At 35.2% G+C, this 24,271-nt stretch overlaps 1 protein-coding gene across 1 annotated transcript; it reads left to right on the top strand.

Moving 5' to 3' along the window:
* Window positions 1–14,936: 14,936 nt before the first annotated feature.
* On the top strand, window positions 14,937–18,047 carry LOC136217021 (receptor-like protein kinase ANXUR2). Its single transcript, XM_066003589.1, has 2 exons — window positions 14,937–16,568; window positions 16,945–18,047. The coding sequence occupies exons 1-2, from the start codon at window positions 15,104–15,106 to the stop codon at window positions 18,045–18,047; spliced, it is 2,568 nt and encodes an 855-aa protein (XP_065859661.1). The 5' UTR covers window positions 14,937–15,103.
* The last annotated feature ends 6,224 nt before the right edge of the window (window positions 18,048–24,271 follow it).

Below are 24,271 nucleotides of genomic sequence, written 5' to 3'. Positions count from 1 at the left end.
ATTTTTAGTTTTTAGTATTTCATATTCTAATTTTTATATTTTTAGTTTAATTTTTATATTCGTCTTTAGCTTAGCAATAATGATTAGATTAGAAATAAAAAAAAAATTCATTGAAAGATATTGAAAATATGCTATGTATCTTAAATATTTGTACTTAATGAGGCAAGTGTCTTTTGATTTAAAGAAATCTCAATTGAATTTAAAAAAATCTCAATTGAATTAAAATCACACATAATTTGAGTTTCTGATTATATAGAGATTTTTCAACAAATCTCTACAGTGATTTTTATTTGACGTTTTATAAATTTCTAAACTTACTGAGAACTTTTTAATTCTCAATTGAGATTTTAAAATTCTCTATAAAACTAGGGAGGACCGTTGCAAAGCATTCCTTGCCAATGGGCAATACGTGTCGCGATCGATATTCCAATTTCTCGATCATGACACGCATAATTTTCAATAAGATATTTTTTGTTCTATGAAAATTAATTTATTTTTCATATTTTTAATTTTTAGTTTTTCTTATCTTTTGTTCATAAGTTTTATTTCTATTTCTATTTTTTTATATTTTTAGTTTATTTTTATTTTTATTTTTATTTTTATTTTCATTTTTATATAATTAATTTTTACTTCTAGGTTTGTGTACAAATAAGTTTTGTAAAATAAAAATCAAATTTAGTCATGTTTTGAAGTTTATCTCATAAAGAATAAAGTGTTTTTAAAAAAATATGTATTTAGAAATCTCTGTTGAGATTCCAGAAATCTCAGTTGAGATTGTCCATGTTTTAGAACTAGGGAATTCTCAGTAGAGATTCCAGAAATCTCAGTTGAGATTTTCAGTCAGTTTTATCCAAAAGGTATCAGTTTGTCACCTTTTCATTTTCAACAGACACAACTTTTTCATTTAAGTAACCTATAAATAACTTCAAGATCAGAATTCTTATATTTCACTTCATCTCTTTCAGAATGTTGAATTTCTTTCTTCATTTCTAAAGGTTACGGACACAATTTTATTCACAAACATGACTACCTCTCTGCAAAATGTTAGGTAAAACACTTCTGCTCGAAAGAAGCGTGTTGATAACTCTTCACGCTATGGAGCATGGTTTCCCATCTACAATCATGATGAGGGGAAACGATATTTGCAGTTTAGATATGCACAATTCTGTGGCATGCTGTATCTGGATGAGTTCCTGAACGAAGAACTCGGGATAAGCGATGACATGAATCGCTATCTGACAAATTTGGGATGGACCAAGTTTGCTTCTATGAAGTTTCCTATAATTGGGAATTGGGTTCTAGAGTTTCTGTCTACCGTTCGGTTCGTTAATAAGAGGCGTGTTCGTCTCAGTTTTCGTTGTGAAGGGAAGATGTTCACTTTTGGATATCCTGAACTTCATAATTGGTTTGGTTTTCCACCCCAAGACACAACTCAACACATCCTGGACGGGATATGACTTCTACAGACATATGGAGGATGTTAATAGGATATTGGCGATTCAATCCACGTCTTGCCTTCAACAAATCCATAAATTCTAACTCCATGCTGTATCTACACAAATTCCTCTATCATAGTCTTTTTGGTCGAGTCAGTAGCAATGGTGTGAAAGATACTGATCTTTAGTTGCCACTTCCCATTCGAAGAACCGGAAGATTGGGTTTGCCAATATCATTTGTGGAATCATTTTAGGAGCTAAGGGAACCATTTCTGTCCCTTGGACTGATACAGAACCATTCCTTATTCTTGACTACGAGTTCTTGGAGAACGAGGGGCTTGTCAAACGAGTTTTTCGTTCTGGTCCAACATTCCTTTCTGCACCAGAGAGGCAAGTCTTCATTCAAACGAAGATTAACAGGGCCAATGCACGTCGTTTTTCCAATTCATAGGGATACTGTTTAAATTTACAATGTGTGATTGTAAATTCTGTACATATGATTGATGTTCATGTATATAGATTTATTTCTTGTGTATATATGTTTAATAAGTAATTCATATACATATGATTAATTAAGTGCATTAATTTTTTTTCATTTATTTCTTTTAATTAAGGAACAACCTTTGGTTTTCCTTCTATTTAATGTTTCAGTTTTGTTTTTGTAGTTTCAGGAATTAAAACTTAGCATTAATGTCACTTAAATACAAGAGGACTTGAATTGATCATATTGATTTTGTCAAAACAGTCCAATTTTTGCCCAGAAATTCCAAAATCTCGGTTGAGATTCTGAAATCTCAGATGAGACAACAAAGGGGAATTTTTCAGGAAAAATTCGTCCCCCTAGCAAGCTTGCTGTCGCGACTGAGATTTTGAAAATCTCAGTCGCGACTTGCGGCTGCTATGACGGGATTTGGCTGTTTTTTTTCAATTAATCCTATTCCTACTCTAATTCATTGCCGATTACTCTATCCTAATCAATACCTATTACTTACACCTATTTATATCACCTCTATTTTCACCAATCACTCATCCTTTACTCTTCCCAACAAAAAGATTCACTCACCTTCCCCATAAATCTTTACCCTATTCATCTTCTTTTTCCCTAAATCACCACCATTATCTTTTACTCTTCCTTTCATTCTTGGATCTCACGGCACTTCAAAGAGCCAATTTATTGAAGAAATTGGGACCACCCGCTTTTATCTCCTATGAAGATCGTACAAGACGTGTTTTTGCTACATTGGGTGGTGAAGCTTCAAGTTCACAAGGTTTAGGTGCCCAAGATGATGATGAGGAGCATGATGAGGAATTTGATGAAGAAGAGGAGGAGGAGAATGTTGATGCTAATGATCAAGAGCAAGCAAATGAAGAACCAAATGTTGAAGAACAAGTTGGTTGGCAACGTGTTTTGACACAAATGAATGAGCATAACCGTCACATGAATTTGCGGTTAGATGAAGTCGTTGCCAACAATACCGAAATGAGTTCAAGGATAAACACGGTGGATGCCAATATCACTACGTTGAGACGTGAGAACAAATCTACTCGTCGCCGGTTGCTATCTTTCTTCCGACGCCAAGGAATTGAGACTACGCCTTCCCCGCCGCGTTCACCTTGATAGGTTATATCCTTTCTATCTTTCACTCATTTTCGTTATTATGTTTTATTCGGTTTGGTACAATATTTTTAATTATGTCTGGTACAATTATTTTTATTCTTCTGTTTGAATGTTATGGTACTATATTTTTCAATTCTAATTCGTATGGTTTATTTCGTACTATTTTTCGTGTTTTATCGCTTTTTGCACCAATGAGGACATGGTCCAAATTAAGTGTGGGAGGAGATATTTCATATTCGTTTCGTTTTAATTTTAAGTACGAATGAATGCAACGAATGAGAATGAATGCTATTTTAAGAATAAATGCATGTTGTTATTAATGTTTACGTAAAGTATATAATGCAACATTTTCAAAACAAAAATGCAACATTTTAAAAAAATAATAGCTATTTTTCATAAACATATATTTTTTATTAGTCTATATTTCATATGTTTCAAACACTTTAACTCTCAAAATAATGTTAAACATATTTTAAGGTTATCATTATTGTTAGAAATAATATTTCTATACGGGCAATATTTTTACAAATATTTTTACAAATCTCCGATACGATTTTATCAAAAACGTCTCGAGTAAATGTGTATAAGTAAAATTTCTTTAGTTTCAAATCTCAACTTTATATCATGAATTCATGATAAATATAAATCTTATTTTCAATTTTCAATTAGGTTTATAGGCATAAATCGAACTAATAACTTTAGCTTTTTAGCTCGATATTATTTTTCGTCTTACATTAAAAACCAATTGAAGTTTTTAAGGAAACTTTAGCCATAATACATGTTGAATTTCAAGTCAATATAGGATGAATGTGCTATTTTTCTTTCCCAATTTTATTTTTTTAATTAAATCAAGTAGTCGTATTCTTAACTTTTGGCCACGATTGAGACCAACCTTATCACAATCGAGGTATGAAAGGGAAGAACATTAAGTACCGTTTACTTTTGGCCACGATTGCGACCACCCTTATCACGGTCGAGGTATGAAAGGAACGTTAAAAAATTAAAGCAAAATTAAACGTGTTTAAAGTTTTAAGTAACGATTGCGTCCACCCATGGCATAGTCGGTACCTCTTAAACGAACACAAAAGCAAATTAATTCACATAAAGTCACGGACGTGACTAAGCAAATATATTAAACCTAAGTCCTTAATAAATCTATATTTGTAATAGTTTAGGTTTGGGAAAGGAAATTTTGTGCTTTTAAATACCTTGAGACGAAAGATTCAAAAACATGCGTGCTTACACCGTCCCGAATACTTCAATATAAAAATTGAGATACAAGACGAATAATATATCTCTTTTACACTAGCTAGTTTGATACTTTGCATATAAATTTACCATGAAAAGTTTATCTTTTGGTTTAACTAATTTAAAGAGGAATATATGGATATATGTTCTATTTATAAAGAGATTGATTAAAGAATAAATTCAGTGAAATTTTGCTCGGGACTAGCAAAAGCTTAAATGTGGGAGTTTGTTAAGCCCAAAATATACCTAAAATATCATATATAAATACATTAAATCTATATTGAAATCGTGCTAATTATATTCATTTGGAATACTTTTACGTCTTTATTTACTTCTTTGATGCAAGGTACTTAATTATTTGGTTAAATCCAAATAGGAGCTAAAACGGAGCTAAAACGGAGCTAAAACAGAGCTAAAATGGAGGAAAAACCTAAAAAACGTACCAAGAATACGTATCAGTCAGAAGAACGCTCAAGGAGGACAAGAAGCAGTCGAGAGATGGGGAGAAAAGCCCCTGTCGCGACTGAGATTTTCAGAATCTCAGTCGTGACATACGAAAGCCGTCACGAAAAAAAAACGGAATCTTCAACTCGCCCCTGCACCCCCTGTCGCGACTGAGATTTTCAGAATCTCAATCGCGACAACGAAGAATTCTGCACATATTTCACATGTTTTAATCCGAGAAACGCGTCTGTTCGTTTGGATAAAAGCGACCCTTCACCAACGGACACGACCCATCATTTACAACCCTTCAACAACTCTAAATAAGTGATCCATTTCAGAAATTAATGTTGTTGGTTAAGTTAGAAGAGTTAGAGAAGAGAGTTATTATGTTGAGTTTCTGATTCAGAAAAGAATCAAAAAGTTAGATTTCATTTCTGTAAACAAACTTGATGTACACAAGTTGTTATTAGATTAGTTATAAACACAGTATTAGTTTAGTTTCAAAGGTAGATCAGAGACAAGTTTTCATTCTGGTAGTAGACTGACCAGTCTCTATTCTGAAGATTCAGCGAGAAGAATTAACGGCTGAAGCGTATAGGGTCTGACAAACCTACGGAGTTTGAGGGAAAGATTGACAACCCGGATCTCAAAGTTTTCGTCGCAATGCTCTCCATGTTTCTACTTCTCTGTTAACTTGTGAAGATTCACATTTCATTAATGATATATTTATTTTATTCAATACATTCTTTCTGTTGTTATTTTGATATTGTTCTGACAAAATGATTTTCAAAATGATAAATTGGTATTTTTATTAAAACGTTCTATTCCATCTTATTCATATAAGAACTTTGTTGAACACTTGACAGATTTAGTTTTTACGGATGATATGATCGCTGATCGCGGCTTATCGGATATAAAATACTAATTTGATTAAGGTAGAAATCTGCTCCGAACCAGAGAGATTTCTACAGTTCAAAGCCATTTAATTGAATAAATTCCTATATTATTACATGTCCATAATCTTACCAAAGTTAAAGTTGTTTTCTTTGCTTTATGAAAATAAGTTTTATACCTTCTATTTATTCCAATTACGGAAGTATCTGTCTTGTAATCAAAATCTCAAGACGGAATTGTTCTCTAAACTCAATATAATATTCTTATCTAATCCTAATTTACCCGAACCAATTCAATCAATTAAACGATTTTCTTTTGTTAAACCTAAAGACGTGAATAAAACTGAATTAAATAAGTTTTTAGTTAAAAAGCGTTCCCTGTGGGTTCGATATCTTTTATTACTACAAGCGTATACCGTGTACTTGCGGAAATCGCTCAACAACACTGCTGATAGATTTTGGAGATCTCCGGGTCTTTCTCTTTTTGCCTGGAATGATAAGGATTCGCCGACTCTTTGGCTTCTTACTAAGGATGCTTCTTCTCTTTCTCTTCATTCTTCGCATGCTCAACATGTTACTGTTCAACACCAGCTAGGTGATAAATCTTTTCTTCTCTCTTTTGTCTACGGTAGTAACCTGGCTTCGGAAAGAAGGGAGTTGTGGTCTTCTCTTTATAGTTGTGCGTTTCCAATTAATAATTGGTTGGTGCTTAGGGACTTCAATGCTATTACGGGCTCCCATGAGAAGCTTGGTCCCCCTCCTTCTGTTAGATCCTGCAGGGAATTCAGGAATTTTATTGATGATTGTGATCTTATTAATATTGATACTTTGGGTCAGAGGTTTACTTGGTCCAATGGTCGACATGGGGCGGCTCATGTTGAATGTCGCCTGGATAGAGCTTTAGTGTCAGAGGGCTTTTTAGATTCTTGGGACTCTATCTACTGCACGGCTTTAGCAAGGTATAGTTCTGATCATTGCCCGATGCTTCTTCAATGGAGAACTGGGGAACCAAGGATTGCTAGGTTCAAATTCCATGCCATGTGGACCACTAATGATTCCTTAAATGGGGTAATTGCGAATCACTGGTTCGCATCCCACATCTCTCTCCCTCCTGCACAACTATTATGTCATAAAATTCGCACTTTTAGGCCTATTCTCAGGGATTGGAATAAAAACGTGTTTGGCAGAATTGAATTTAATATCCATCTGGCAGAAGTTCACCTTGCCGATATTCAAAAGCAAATTTCTGAACAAGGTGATTCTCCGGAGTTGAGTAGTGCTACTTCTGCAGCCTACTCCAATCTTGATTTACAACTTCTTCGGCAAGAGATGATGTACAGAGAGCAAAATCATGTTAAGTGGCTTAAAGCGGGGGATAGGAACACTAGTTTTTTCCAAAGGTCTGCTAAAGTTAGAAAGACTTGGGCCGGCATTCATCATTGAAGGATCGACGATGGGGGTCTCACTTCCGACACGGCTAGATTATCTGATCATGTAATTGATTATTTCTCTAATCTCTTCCGTAGTTCTAGGGACCATATCGATCTTTCTCCAATTAATGAGGTAATTCCCAACTTAGTAACTTCTTTAGAAAATGAGGAATTAATTTCTAAACCTTCTATTGAAGTCATTAAAGACACGGTCTTTTCCATGGATCCTGATAGTGCCCCTGGCCCTGATGGTTTTGGAGGATCCTTTTATCGCTTCTTTTGGGATATTGTTGGGAAGGACGTTTGCAATATGGTTCAGGCTTTCTTTGATCATGGTTGCATCCTACCTGGTTTAAACTCTAGTATTTTGGCCCTTATTCCTAAAGTGGTTGAAGCTGTCAGAATTGAGAATTTTCGTCCAATTGTGATGAGTAACTTTGGTTTCAAAATCATCTCAAAAATTCTTGCGGATCGCCTTTCAGTTATTGCTGCAAGGATTGTCTCTCCCAACCAGTATGGGTTCCTTAAAGGTAGAAGCATTCATCAATGCATTGCCTTGGCTTCTGAGGGAGTTAACATGCTTGACAGGAAACGTTTTGGTGGTCACATGGCCTTGAAAATTGATATTTGTGAGGCTTTTGATACTTTAGATTGGAACTTCCTCTTGGCTGTGTTGGATTCCTTTGGTTTTTCTCTCACTTTCAGAGATTGGATCCTAAACATTCTGGCATCTGCTCGTATTTCTGTGATGATTAATGGTTCTCCAAAGGGTTACTTTTCTTGTTCTAGAGGGGTTAGACAAGGGGACCCCCTTTCTCCTCTTCTGTTTGACATTGCTGAGGATTTTTTCTCTCGTTGGCTTACTAAAATGGTTAAGAAGGGTACTTATTCTCCTATGTATTATTCTGGTGGAAATTCCTTTCCCTCTCATATTCTTTTTCTGATGACATGCTCATTTTTGGAGTGGCATCTTTAAGCAATGTGCATGCTCTTAAGGATTTTTCCTGCTCTATGGACAGATATCCGGTCAGCAGGTTAGTTGGGATAAATCTGATATCTTTTTTGGTTCTCAGGTGAGTCCTCTGAGGAGGGTTCGACTTGCTAACTGTCTTGGCATCCGTTTGGAGTCTCTCCCCTTCAGTTACTTAGGAGTCCCTCTATTTAAAGGTGCTCCTAGGACCCGTCACCTTAGATGCCTCGCAGACAAATTTCTATCTCAATTTAGCAAATGGAAAGGTAGCTCTCTCTCATTTGCAGGACGTTTAACTCTAATTAAGTCTGCTATTACTGGCTCTCTGGTTCATTCATTCTTGATCTATAAGTGGCCAGTGGGTTTGTTGAAAAAGCTCAATAGAAGTGTTAGGAATTTCCTTTGGACGGGTTGTATTGATCAGAGGAAGTTAATCACGGTTCCCTGGCAAACTTGTTAAAAAGTTTGGAGGGTGGTGGATTGGGCATTAAGGATTTTAGGATCTTTAACCAAGCTCTCTTGGGGAAGATGTGTTGGGATTTAATTCAAAGCAACAATCTTGCTATTTCTCTGATGAAGTCTAGATTTATGGCTGTCTCTAGTTTGCCTAAAGCTACCATTGCTCCTTCCTCGATTTGGTCTTCTTGTAAGTGTGTTTATTCATCCATTTAGGACCTGACCTTTTGGTGGATTGGCCAGTCTTCATCGCTCAATTTCTGGACTGATCAGTGGATCATTCCATCGATGGTGGACAGATTGGGTCTTGATCATCAGGATAAGCGTTCACGCTTTAATTCTGTTGATGATTTTTTGGTCAATTCGGAATGGTTGGGCTTAAGCACTCTGCCTTCGGTTGTTCAAAATAGTATTCGATCTATTCACAGGGGTAGAGATGATTTTGATTTATGCGCTTGGTAGCCCTCTATGAAGGGTATTTTTTCTGCCAAAGATTACTATTCGATTATCAGTCCTCGTTCCTACTCGGTGGACTGGTATAAATTTGTTTGGAATGCTCACACTCCCCCTTCTCATTCTTTCACATCCTAGAGAGTTTTGCATGGAAGGGTTCCGACTCACGACCTCCTGCAGCGTCTAGGCTTCTCTTTTGCCTCTCGTTGCGTTCTTTGTGGTAGGGATGCTGAGTCCATTAACCACTTATTCATTAGCTGTTCTTTTGCAGATTCTCTATGGAGGGCCCTTGAGATTCATTTTGACTGCGCTTTACCTTGTCATTACCAATTCATCCACTTCTTCAGCACTCTTCGTAGCATTCATTTTGGCTCACAGGTGTCGATGATCTGGCGTGTTGCCGATATCTCTTACATCTGGTTAATCTGGCATTGCAGGAATGAAGCGACCTTTAAGGAGGTTTCTCCTTCTATTCAACACTCGAAGATCACCCTATTTCGAATGATTCGAGAGTCATTTGCTTCTTCTAAAGGTTTTTTCTCTTCGAGGAGAGATGCTGATATCTTATCCCATCTTCTGGCTTCTCCAAGGCCGCCTCCGGCTCCCAACATTATTCCGGTCCATTGTCTTAAACCTCCTCCGGGTTGGGTTAAAGTCAATGTGGACGGCTCTACTTTTGGTACTCCTGGCGAGGCGGGAGCGAGCGGTATCTTTCGTAACTATCGCGGCTTCCCCAAAGGTTGTTTTGCTTTTTCTACCCCTCCTTCTTTTGCTTATATGTCTGAATTGAGAGCCGCTATTTTCGCAATTGAACTTGATTGGGAGAAAAATTGGCATCATCTTTGGGTTGAGTCAGACTCTATGTACGTAGTTAATTTGCTTCGACTTCGTTCCATGGATGTTCCTTGGAGTATTCGACAAGAGTGATTGCATTGTCTCAGCATTTGCTCTAGGATGAACATTATTTTTATTCACATCTTTAGGGAAGGGAATCGCGTTGCTGATACTTTGGCAAAGTTTGGAGTCCCTTCCTCTGCCATCAATTGGTGGCCTTCTGCTACTGCTTTTTGTCAGAGGTTTATCAATGATGACATCTGTAATATTTTTCATTTACGTTTTTCTTGATCTTTCCTTAACTTTTCTCCTTCCCTCTTCTTCTTGTTTGTTCTCTTTCCTCTTCTCTTGTTCAAACACTCACCTTTTCTTTTATTTATATATGACGGGTTTGACAGTTCTTGGGCCATGGGTGCTCTCCCCGCTCAAGGTCTGCCTTGTCTCAATTTCTATAAAAAAAAAATATATAATTATTTTTATAATTTATAATTATTTATTTATATAAAATTCCAAACTTAAGAATATGAATTTTTTTAAAAAAAGAATTATGAACTCTAACCCTAAAAAATAAACTTAAAATTCTAATTTATAAACTCAAGGTCGTATAGTAACATTTCTTCAAACTTTAGGATCATTTTTCACCTTAAATAAAAAACGAAGACAAATAACATTTAATTAGTGATAACTGGTTACTTGATTAGCTCACGTGCTTCCGTCATGATGATGGTCAGACATCGTATTTGAGCCTATAAAACAGTAAGCAAGTCAGACGGGGATTAGAGGCCAACAAACCCGCTCTGATGTCTAAGTCAGTTTATGAACAAGGATCGAATAGAGGGGAATGGACTAGTTAGAGATAGTGGTTTACGTACCGAACCTTGTGTCTATACATGTGTATTTATAGCGTATAATTAAGGTTTGTCACCTCCTTAGGAATCCTTACAAGCTTGAGATTCTGTATCTCTCAAGGATTCGAGATCCTGGGAGGAATCCTTGTCTTGTCGAATTCTAGAAGATCATTTGAAGTGTTGAGGCTTGAAACCTTTGGTGATTGGTGATGGGTCGATGTTTGTTTGTGCTTGGACCGCATCCAGAGATTCTGCCTTGTCAGGGCTGTTTGGGGCCGTTGTTATACGTGGGCTTGGATCATAATGAGGGCGGTGATGACGTCATGCGTATGATATCATTTAGTCTGATATCAATTAGGGTTAAATTCGTATTTGGTTTCTGTGGTATCCAAAATTTTATCATTTATCTCATGTGGTATCATTTGGTAACATTTACAACCCATTTTGGATAAAGAATAACCCGATTTGTTAAATTTTTTTGTCACAATACACAATTTTTGACACGTGACATATACATGTGGCAATTGATTTAATTTTGTTTATATAGATTTAATACGTTGATAAATAATAATTTTTTTATTTATCTACCTATTAAGTGTATATAGAAAAAAAAAATTAAAGATTGTTATATTTACATGTTATTTGTCAAAATTTATATCATGTGGCAAAAAAAATCGTTTTGTTTTCCATCCAAGATTAGGGCTATAAATGAGCCGAGCCGCTCATGAGCGGCTCGGTGTTTAGCTTGACCGTGTTGGGTCAATTTATAAACGAGTCGAGCTTGAGCACCGCGAAACTCAGCTCCAAAGCTCGCGAGCAGACTCGATTATAGGTTCATGAACAAGCTCATAAGCAAGCTCGGTTATAATATTAATGAACACATTCGTAAGCAAACTTGGATTGATTATTATGTTAATGATAATACTTCTATAAAGGGGGAAATGAACGTAGTTTTGTATAAAATTTAAATAATTAAGTCCATGAGGAAGTTCGATTATAATGTTCACGAACACACTCATGAGCAAGCCTTGATTGATTATTATGTTAATGATAATATATCTATAAAGGAAGAAATAAACGTACTTTTGTAAAATTTAGTTTTATACAGAAATTTCAAATCAATATAATTAAGGGTTAATTTTAAATAAATGTCCTATGGTTTCACGCTTTTGCAGATCGGTACCTGTGGGTTTTTTTGTTACAAACTAAACCATGTGGTTTGCAAAATTTTCATTTTTTATTAACTTTGACAAATTCTGCCGATAACAACCTCAAAATGAAAATTTTCAAGAATTAAAATTGTTTAGTATCATATTCACTATGAAACCACATTTTTTATTTTTTAAAATCATTATTTTTAGAGGTTTATCTCACTAAACATTAACTTTTCCTTTCATAAAAAAAGCACACATAAATCATCTTAAACCTAAAAAGTTGCTTAAAATTATCATTTAGTTCTTGAAAATTTTCATTTTGAGTTTGTTATCGGTCAAATTTGACAAAGTCCACAAAAATTGAAAATTTTACAAACCATATGGTTCGGTTTGTAACAAAAAAAAATCACCGATATGCAGGGCCGGTCCTGACAATTTAGGGGTCCTAGACAAAATAAACAGTAAGGACCCCTTTAATATAAAATTTACAATTTAGGTCCCCTGTAATAATAATAATATATACCTTATATATTGTTTTCTCCTTATTTTAAAAAACATTTTCTCTAATTATTTACAGAGGTATTATTAATTTTTTTAGATTTATTGTTATCATCGATATTGTTTTTGTTGTTTTTTATTATTAAATTTTAAATTGATTTTTATTGATGTCATTACATAATTTAATTTTTAATTTTCAAATTTAATCAAATTAAGGTAATAAAATGAAACTTTTTTTAAAGTAAGGTAATAAAATGACACTTATCTTCATCGGGCTAGGCAAAAGGGAGAGGTTAGTTCACGGACGTCAAGCAGCTCGAACACCTGTAGAGGAGCGAGGGAGAAGGCTCAGAGGGCAGCCACTTTGGTGATTTCCGCCCGGCTTCTTGACCTTTTGTTCTGAAACAAAGTAATGAGTGGCGCCCGGCCACCGCATCCCAACCATTGATAGCTACACCAGAACGAACGTACATTAGCCTCCAGGCTTCTCCTCGGGGATTCTGTGGATGGAAGCAAGAAAACAGCTGGATTGGCTGGCTAGCTCGTGCAATAAAAAAAAAGTCCTTCGCCTTAGTAAGCTAGCTTTCTAAGCCCGGGTAGGACGTTTTCTTTATTAATTATTAAACCTCGGCCGTATATTCTTGACGTCCTTACCAAAACATCCTTACCCCAGGGTTATTTTAGCACCAAAAGGCTTGTTTTCTTGATCTCAAAAAGTTTCGATTGCTCAGGTCCGAGGAAATAAAATTGATGGAACCAGTACCAGTAGGTCTTGATCTAAGCTTAGAACGGGGTAGCCTACAAGCGAAGAACTTCCTGAGCATAGGCTGGCTCGTAAGAGGGAAATGAATAGATGAGATCCCCTTGCCTTGAAAGAAGCTAGCCGGTAGAAGCCATCCGTGAGCAAGAGAAGAGAAGAAGGAACAAGTGCAGGAGTGCTTGGTCACCTAGGAAAGAAATCGAATATCTTTTAAAATCTTACCCCGAATATCTAATATCTACCTTTTGCGCATATTTCCTGCTTTGAAGAAAGGAAGCGAACAACCACCTTTTCTTGCCAGATTGATGAAGGCATCTTCCTTAAGGTAGCATTCATAGTTTTGAGTCAATAAGACTTTTATTTTCTCCATCGCCTCTGAAGTTCAGGTCTAAATAAGAAAATCCTCTTGTCTTGATAGTACAGTAGTAGCATCTCATATAGAAAAATTTCAAAAATAGAATAATTTAGAAAAAGGATTTATTTAGCTTTCGCTTTGGATATCTGATTTGAATCGCGAAAGTTCTTTCAACAAAAACTTTTGTTTCTTTCTAACTTAAGCATTTTCAGAAACAGCTGATCCCGCTGCTCTTGCTCTCATCTATGGGCTTGGAAAAGGGAAAGCTCATGGACATGGAATAGAAAGAAGCTAAGGCCAAGTAAGGAAGCGATAGCTGGATCATCTGAGATGTGAAATTCATTTCAACAAATCTTGTGTTCTTCTGTAAATGACACTTATCTTTTTACCTTAACTGTCCATATCATTTATATATTAAAAATATGATGGACACTATGGTTACTTTATTTTTGACAAAGTAACTATTGCTTTGTATTTTCCACAATTGGATGATAACTTTATTTTTTTTCCCATCATTGGATTAATTTTCCATCCCATCATCCAATGGTGAAAAAAACAAAGTAATGGTTGTATATATATAATTTATATATTAAAAAAGATTAGAGGTGGGAAGCGAATTCATGCCCTCATTTGTACATTAAAAGTATATTAAAAAAATTACAAAGCTAGGAATCAAACCATAGCATCTTTAGTTGGAGAACAAGGTAATACCATTCTGCTACTTTGAATTTGTTTGTTATACTTAAAATATAATATATTTATTTATAACTGTAAATTTTTTTGGGGCCCCCTCCAACCTTGGGCCCTAGGCCGGCGCACCCCGGGTCTAGGCCCAGGGCCGGCCCTGCCGATATGCAAAAACATAAAATCATATAACATTTTATTTAAAATTAACCCTATAATTAATGAACAAATGAGTTGTTCGCGAATAAAATTCATTAGTTGAACTAACGAGCTCCTCGCAAACAAGGGTCATGAACAAACTCGTTAACAAGTTCGAGAACAACTCGTGAATAGCGCACGAATATAATATTAAGTTCGAGCTTGTCAATTTTCTGACGAGCCGAGTCTGAGCAGATTAAAACTCGCTCAATTCGATTAAAGTCCTATTCAAAAATGGATTAAATATCACCTACAAACAATATTGATGGCACTAGTGAAAAAAGATATTTGGATTACCATAGTGTCCAAATATGGATTTAATCTCATTTAATTATTAAAAAAGTACTATGGAATTAAGGTAATAAAATAAGTTACAAAAGTTTACTAAAAGAAAAACTCAAAACCCCATAAATAACCTCCATTTTTTACGGGCGGTTAAAGCTGTTAATATTGAATCTTACCGTTTTTCCCCTTCCGTTTCTCTACGGTCACCGTTACACCTTGGCGAAAAAAAAAAAAGAAAAAACAAAAGAATGAAAGAAAACAGAGCACACCCATATTCTCAGAGAGTCGGAGAAAATTTTGGACAGGGAAGAAACTCTTTCTCCTTCCTCTCTTTTCTCTGCTCCTCCTCCTCCTCCTAGTAACACACAAAAACCTAAATCAGATTCAATGAAATTCAAACTTTAATCACTTAATTTGTTCATCTTTTTTCTGGAATCAGGAGAGATTCATTGTGCAGGAAGACAATTTTTTATATTCAATCTTATTTCTCATCTGTTTTCCTGCACTCTGTTTTCAATTTCCTCTGTTTTTTCATAGATATGAGCCGAAATGCCCAGATTTTCCTTTCATTCATCTTCTTCTTCCTCTTCGAATTCAATAAAATTTCCGCGGCGGATTCAACCTCTTATGTACTTGATTGTGGAGCCTCAGGCACCGGCACCGACGGAGATGGACGGAAATGGGAGCCTGATTCGAAATTTGTAAGTTCTTCCGGTAATTCTATTACTGCTACAGCAGATAGTCAGGATCCTTCTTTGCCGTCGACGGTACCGTACATGACGGCGAGGATTTTTACCTCTGATTTTACTTATTCGTTTCCGGTTCCGAAAAAGAGCCGGCTATGGGTCCGATTGCATTTTTATCCTAACACTTATAGCTCTTTGAATCCAAACACGTCGTTTTTCGCTGTTACGGCGAATAAATTTCAACTTCTCAACAATTTCAGCGCATCGATTACTGCTGAAGCTCTGACAATGGCGTATATAATCAAGGAATACAGTCTCACAGAGGCGGAGTCTGGTAAGCTGGATCTGAAATTTACACCGTCGAAAAATTACAAGGATTCGTATGCTTTTGTGAACGGTATTGAAGTAATTCCGATGCCGGAGATTTATCAGAATAGTGCAAGCATGGTTGGTTTTAGCGACGAAACGACTGATATTTCTGCTAATACTCTCCAAACATTGTTCAGATTAAACGTCGGTGGTCAGTTTATTCCAGCGATAAATGATTCGGGTTTAACACGGATTTGGTACGATGACACGCCGTATTTGTTCGGAGCAGCAATCGGAATAACAAGGGAAGCTAACAGTTCCATTCAATATCCGACGACGGATGTTCCTAAATCGATTGCGCCGTTGGATGTTTATAAAACGGCGAGATCTATGGGGCCGGATAACGATGTGAACAAGAATTACAATCTCACATGGATATTTGATGTTGATGCTAATTTTACCTATCTTCTGAGATTCCATTTTTGCGATTTTCTAATGACGAAACCGAATCAGAGACCTTTTGATATTTTCATTAACAATCAAACGGCTCAGGCGGATGCAGATGTGATCGGATGGTCATCGTCGCAAGGGGCTCCGGTGTATAAGGATTTTACCGTTTATGTTGCTGATCAGCCTGGAGATGAGGAATTATGGGTGGCATTGCATCCTAGTGTTGATTTGAAGCCTGAATATTATGATGCAGTTTTGAATGGGTTGGAGATTTTTAAGCTAAATGATCCTAATGGAAATCTAGCCGGCCCTAATCCGGTTCCGTCGCCAATGTTGGTCGCTGCGCAAGAAAAGAAGGGTTTTTCGTCGCCAAGTTCTAGCACCAGTGCGATAGTCGGTGGCATCGCCGGTGGGGCAGCTGGATTAGCTGTAGCCTTTGTTATCTCCATTTTTGTGTTCAGGAAAAAAAGGGGTTTGAGCGGAAGTCAATCCGGGAGTCATAATTGGTTGCCTTTGTACGGACATTCCCATACATCAACGAGCAAATCAACAATTTCAGGTTTGAGTGTCAATTTTAAAATCGTGTTATGTTATTTATATAAGCTTAATACATAAACAACTCATCCAAATGCGTTGTTGAACTTTAAAAAAACGATCATCTCTCAACTTGTTTAAACTGTACTTTCTAAATTCTTATTTTTATGCGATACTGGTAGTTTAATCAAGTTGAGGTGATAGAAAGATCATTTTATGCAAATTGAGATGACGAAATTGGAAGTGATATAAATGTCGTTTTAAAAGTTTGAGGGATCATTAGATATTCAAATGCAAGTTGGAGAAGTTGGTTATGTATTAAGAAATCGTGTCTATATTATATATAATTGTAACGATAATTGCAACGAAAATGATAATTGTAACGATGTTGCTAATTGCAGGGAAAAGTACAACGAGTAGCCATCTCTCGACGCTTGCACAAGGCCTATGTCGCCATTTCTCTCTCCCGGAAATCAAACATGCTACAAAAAACTTCGACGAGAACAATGTAATAGGAGTTGGAGGATTCGGAAAGGTTTACAAAGGCGTTATCGATCAAGGAACAAAAGTTGCTATCAAGCGATCAAACCCGTCTTCAGAACAAGGAGTAAACGAATTCCAAACGGAAATCGAAATGCTTTCCAAGCTAAGACACAAACATTTAGTCTCCTTGATCGGTTTCTGCGAAGAAGACGGTGAAATGGCTCTTGTTTATGATTTCATGGCAAATGGCACTCTTAGAGAACACATCTACAAAGGAATCAAGCCTACTTGTTCACTTACATGGAAGCAAAGATTAGAAATTTGCATCGGTGCAGCACGAGGACTTCACTATCTCCACACGGGCGCGAAATACACTATAATCCACAGAGACGTAAAGACAACAAACATTCTCCTCGACGACAAATGGGTAGCAAAAGTATCCGATTTCGGCCTATCGAAAACCGGACCAAACCTCAACAACCAAGCCCACGTAAGCACAGTCGTAAAAGGAAGTTTCGGATACCTAGACCCCGAATACTTCAAGAGACAACAATTAACCGAGAAATCTGACATATACTCATTCGGAGTAGTCCTTTTCGAGGTATTATGCGCGAGGCCAGCTCTAAACCCGAACCTCGCAAAAGAACAAGTCTCTCTCGCCGATTGGGCATTACATTGTCAAAAGAAGGGGATCATCGAAGACCTCATCGATCAACATATCAAAGCCGAAATACAACCCGAATGCCTGAAGAAATTCGCAGAAACCGCGGAGAAATGCCTTTCGGACCACGGAATTCATCGCCCGTCGATGGGGGACGTGTTGTGGAACCTCGAATTTTGTCTTCAAATGCAGGATAATCCGGCCGGGGCTAAACTGGTTGCAGAAAGCAAAGCTAATGATCAGTATGCATTGCATAGACAAATGCTTAGCATTGAAGAGGAGAGCTCAGTGAGTGAAGATACTGATGATTTCAACAACAGTGACATTTTTTCACAGATTGTGAATCCAAGAGGAAGATAAGATAAGATAAGATAAAGATAAAGATAATTAAGGAAAAATTTATGTGGTTTTATTTGTGTTAATTAGGTTTTTTCTTTTATTAATTCTGATTAATTGCAACTTCTTCTTCTTCTTTTTCCTCTTTGGAACTGCAAAATTATTTGTTAGGCTATTGAATTCTCTAATTCTCTCCTTTGTTGGTTTGTATTCTTTTTAATTTGCATCAATTTGTTTCGAAATGGATCTTAATTATGATTAAATACTAATTAATATAGAAAAAAGAATGCGTAAATATTCTAAATTTTTTGGTAGATTCTGTGTTTGTAAGTCTTATTAGTTTCATTCCATGTCAATTTTGCAATTGGAAAACATCCATTCAAGTCTTATTACTTTCGTGTCAATTTTGGGATTAAGTAACAGATAATTAAAGAAGGTTAGCTCATGAACTTGTCCATAATGGTAGATTGACTCCCTAAACTTTAGGGGTATTTCACTAACTTTTTCAACTTGATTATTCTGTATCGCCAACTTCCTGAACATGTTCATAAAAGTAGACTAGCTCCCTGAACTTTATAAGTGTTTGACTAACTCCCTAAACTTGCTTATTCGGTAACAATAAATACAAAAAGTGAGCTGCTAAATACCGCTATCAAATTCATTTTCACCGCCACTTTTGGACTTTTTTGCCATTCTCATAATTTTAATCAAAAACTGAAAATTCTCTCTCCAAAATCATAAACCCGAACAACAATAATTGAAATTATGAAAATAATTGATGTGTGACAATCCGAACCCCGAAAATGGATGATTACGAGTTGGAAACATTAAGATTTACATCTTTTTATCAAACAACTCATGAAAATAATACATATTTTTCATGACGATTTTGCATTTTTCGTCACAAAAAATAGGAGAATTTTTAATTTTTCGTCACAAAAAATTGAATGATTTAGTATTTTTCGTCACTAACAATTTTACGATTTTGTATATTTCAAAATTTAACCTAAACGGATGCGACATACCATTCCCACCATGGCTAGAACGGATGCCGCATCCGTTCCCACCATGGTGGGAATGTATGCCGCATCCGTTTAAGCTAAATTTTGAATTTTCTCTCAAAATTTTTTTTTCCCAATTTTGACAAAAATTTTATGCCAAGGGCAAAATAGTCCAATAGGTGCGGCGATAAGTAATTTGGGTGCGGTAGATAGTAATATCCTACAAAAATCACAATACTAACTCTCAATCCTCATTCAGTCATTCGATCTCTCAAACATGTACCACTAACTCTTATAATAGGTTGAAAGGTAAGAGAAGAGAAAAAATTACCTCTCGAATTGATGAAAATGTATTTTTAGAATTTAGTTTTAATAGGTTTTTGTATTTAGTTGTTACAGAATAAGCAAGTTGACGGAGTTGGTGAGACACTTATAAAGTTCAATGAGCTAATCTACTTTTATGGACAAGCTCAGGGAGTTGGTGATACCAAATAATCAAGTTCAAGGAACTGGTGAGACACTTGTAAAGTTTAAGGAATCAAATCTACTATTATGAACAAGTCCAGGGAGTTTGTGATATATTAGGCCAAAAATAAACAATATCAAATCACATAATGAATATTTTTACCCATAATTAAGTTTCTGAATTTTAATAATAGTAAAGATTAAGCTTCTGATCTTTAATTTTTACATGTATTAAGCGTTTCACTAACGGTTTTATTATCTAAGTCACTAATGGAAGCTCAGGATATGTGAAATTAAATATTAGGGACTTTAATCTTTGATGGTGTTAGTGGGAAATTATTGGCTAACATGGAGCATAGTGACATTTTCTTTGCTATCATCTGTCACCAAATTTGGAAGTGGAGGAACGAGGAGATTTTTGCTGATAAAACTGTCTTTATTCCTGACTTACTTGATTTCTTCTCGAAAAAACTCTCTATTATTACTGAGAGCTTCAAAGGGGATCCCCTTGCCAGGTTTACCCAGAAAAGAGAGGTCCACCTCGTTGGATGGAGCAGACCAGGAGAAGGGGTGGTGAAACTGAATACGGATGACTCCTGCCATAGCAATGACAAGATTGCTGCCGGAGGAGTTCTTCGTGATGCGAGTGGCGCCTGGCTGTCTGGGTTTACCCAGAACCTGGGGATGGGTTCTTCCTTTTCGGCGGAACTGTGGGGTATTCTTTCGGGTATCAAGCTTGCCATTAGCCTGGGTGTAAAGAGGTTATCTGTGGAGTCTGATAACATGGAGGCAATCAACAAGATTTCAGATAACCAGGCTATTTGTCTTAACAGCCAAAATCTTATCAAAGCTATTTTAAGGTTTCGCCCTTCCTTTGAGTTCTTAAAGTTCAGCCACATTTACAGGGAGCAGAACCGGGTTGCGGATCGCTTGGCGATAGCTGGGCATGAGGGGATGTTAGGTGTTTCTACCCTTTCTGATCCTCCCATCTTTCTTTCGTCTCTTCTTCTAGAGGATAGAATTGGGGTTAGCCTACCTAGGCTGATCCCAGATTAGTTTTCTTTGTTTGTTTGTTTTCTTTTCCTGTTCCTACAAAAAAAAAAAAAGGGACTTTACTCTTTAAAATTCTAAAAGTTTGGAGATTTATAAAGTCTTAATAGTTCAGAGGCTTAATCTTGTGCTTTGATATTATTTACTTAATTATCTTATTGTTTTTAAACTATAATACATCATTTTTAATTTTTTTTCTTTAAATTTTGAATACATATATGTCCAACAATTAAAAAGTAAAATTGAAATGAAAAATAAAATACCAATAAAGATGACATTGTGTTTCTGATTTTTAAACAATACCATTTGAATTAATTTAACATGGCATCTCATTTCCGAACTTATACATATAAAAAATGAGTAATAAAAAAAATATCAAGAAAATCCGTTGTACAAACTGATACCATATAAAATAAAAGCGTCTTAAACTAGCTAACCTATAATAAAGTGAGCTCTCTAGTTCATGCTCATTTAAAATATATATATATATATATATATATATATATATATATATATATATATATATATATAGGGTTAAGATACAAAAATACCCCTAACGTTTTGCGTCAGGAGCAATTTTACCCCTAACGTTTATAGTCAAGAGCAATTTTACCCCTAACGTTGATAAATTGGGTCAATTTCAGAAATAATTCATCAAACTGTTTTTTCGGTCATGAATCTTATCATCTACACTTCACATGTGTGTCATTTTATCAGTAACAAATCATAAACATATGTTGGGATGTGAAAAAAATAAAAAAATAAAAAAAATATAATGTCTTTTGTACGAATTAGATAAAAAAATTCAAAAAATTCACCGAATTTATAAATATTAATCTCCAATTCTATTATTAAATTACAAAAAACATGAAATCCTTTTTTTAAAATGAATTGATATGCAATTGGTGCAAAATAATGAATGAAAATATGTGTGTTTTATAATAGTGTCTGAAATTGACCCAAATTACTAACGTTAGGGGTAAAATTGCTCTTGGCTACAAACGTTAGGGGCAAAATTGCACCATTTTAGACGTTAGGGGTAAAATTGCTCCTAACCCAAAACGTTAGGGGTATTTTTGCACCTTAACCCATATATATATTTAAGCTCTCAAACTTTTTTTTTAAAGATTTAAAGATTAAACCCTTAATTTTTAATTTCCACATCCATTGACCCTTTCACTAATGATTTAGTTACGGAGCCATTAGTGAGGGCTCAATCAATATAAAAATTGAAGATCAAGTGATTAATTTTGAAAAATAAATGATCAGGAGCTCATTCTTTAAAACCATAAAAGTTTAAGGACTTAATTCTAAATTTAACCTTTCTTTTGTTTACACAAAATTACTCATTCATATTATATTCATCTTTTATAAATAACATGCCTTAGAATAAATTTTAGGCATCAAAGCAAATAACAACTTAATTGCTGGTTGAGAGATTGTCTAAGATAGAATTGTGAGGCTTTGAGTATATTGGGGTCAAGTTTTTAAGTGTTATTTTATCATTTTTTTTGTACCACTTTCAGTTCTCTAATAGAATAGTTTCTGGTCTTCTTTTCCCATGAAGTAGGTACATTGTCGAGTCACGTAAACCTCTGTGTTATTTAGTTTGTTGTTCTTTTTTTTTGTCATTTTATATACTCAAATAAATCTTTTATTCCGCAGCGGGATTTTTCCTAACAAATCGGTATCAAAGCCAAATAGTATTTATTTTGGGATCTACTGAGGTGATTAAAAAAACGATACTGAAAAGTGCAACCGTACTATCACCTTGGCCCTATGGCAAGCAAAATGAAGACTATTTTGACATATAATTAATTTAAACAAGGTGATATTAGACGAGTTATCTTCCATATTAACAAAGGAGAAGAACAATTATTAAAGCTTTGGCATCCATTCAATTATGTTTGTCAAACACGGTCCTGTGTGAAGTCATTCATGAGAAGACTCCATAAGGTTTATGGAAGAAACTCCAGTCTCCCTACATGTCCAAAAACCTCACCAGTAAGCTTGTTATAAAGCATCGTATTCATATGTTCAATATGGCAGAAGGTGCACCCCTAAAGTTACACTTTGATAATTTCAGTTCCATTCTTCTGGATCTGAAGAATTTAGATGTTAAATACGAAGAAAAGTTAAAGACAAGCATACTGATAAAAGATGATTCAAATTAGACCCATTAATTTTCATATGCATTGAACCTTTCACCAACGATTTAGTTAAAGAGCAGTTGGTGAGGAACTCTTTTTTTGCATGAAAGATTGGGACGCGATTAAGTGGCTAGACATCCCAACTAGGTTGGCACCCCTAACACACCAAATCAACCCGAAATATTATTAAAAAAAAGAAAAATTACAAAGGGGGAAAAGGAAAATAAAAAGGTTCAAAACAGAAAAATCAAGGAAAACGAACATGAGCAACATTACATAGGTCGTCAAAAACAGACGATTGACAAAAATGAGGAGCGAATGCCACCATGTAAGAGCCGTAGCCGTCTTGCCAAAACGGGCAAGTTGATCCGCCGCCTGATTGCCCTCTCGATAGATATGAGTGATTCTGCAATTCATATTCGAGAATCTAGATAAACACTGAAGCCAGTCTTGTCTAATTTTCCAGGGAGCCATGGTAATCCTTTTGTTTAGCATATCCACCGCATATGCAAAATCCGATTCAATCCAAAGATTGTGCCACCCCCGTTCCCAGGCAGATTCTACTGCAAAAATAATGACAGCCAGCTCGGCAATGTGCGCATAAGAACTAGAGAGGTTAATAGCATAGCAGCCAATAACAAAACCACGACAATTTCTGAAAATCCCACCAGGGTGAGGAACTCAATTTGTATAAAAATTAAAGATTAGGGGATTAATTTTAAAAAATAAAGGGGCGCTTGGTTCGCACAGGGGTAACAGAATGGAATCAAGAAAGGAAAACAAAGAGAAAGGAATGGAATGACCTTGAAATCCCTTTTCTGTTTGTTTCAGTTCCACAAGGGGAATTATACACCCATGATTCCTTTTGTAGCTGGTTGGTTCAAATGAGGTAATAAACTAGAGTTGTGTTTTTAACAATAATTTCTATACGTCATGTGTCTATATTAATAAATTAATCATATATAAATATCAGAATGAAAATCAATTTATTCAACCATTAAAATCAAAAGACGATGAACTGAAGAAACTGAAATAAAATAAATCAAAGAAAATGCATAACTATTTTATTTTAAAAAGAAAATAATTATTTTAAAATAATTAAAAGTAAATACCAAAACTGAATAATATGATAAAAGAAAAATATTTATCAAAATTATTTTTAGAACAAAAAGTAAAAACAAATAAGTATATGGATCAAAAGTGAGATTAGTATAGTGATAAAAATATAAATAAATAAATATAAGGATCAAAATAAAAATAAAAAAGTAAAAATTAGTCAAAAATATGTTTTGAGAATAAATAAATAAATAATATACAAATATGAAGATCAAAAGTGAAATTAATTCCAGGATTAAAAAAGTAAAAATAAATAAATATATAGACCAAAATAAAAACAAAACAACAAAATAGAGACTAAAATAAAATTTTATAAGGAGTGTAGATGTTCAAAGTAGTGAGAGGGAGGAAAGTGAATGGAAAACCACATGGGAGTGGGGGAATGAGATTAGAGGAGTTAGGATAAACCCAAAACTAAAAAATGGTAAAAGGAATGATTGAATTAATAAAACAAACACCAACAAAA

This window comes from Euphorbia lathyris, chromosome 2 (assembly GCF_963576675.1).
Source record: "Euphorbia lathyris chromosome 2, ddEupLath1.1, whole genome shotgun sequence".
Taxonomy (NCBI): Eukaryota; Viridiplantae; Streptophyta; class Magnoliopsida; order Malpighiales; family Euphorbiaceae; genus Euphorbia; species Euphorbia lathyris.
Note: the sequence above shows the minus strand (reverse complement) of the source record. Positions and strands in the feature narration are given on the sequence as shown.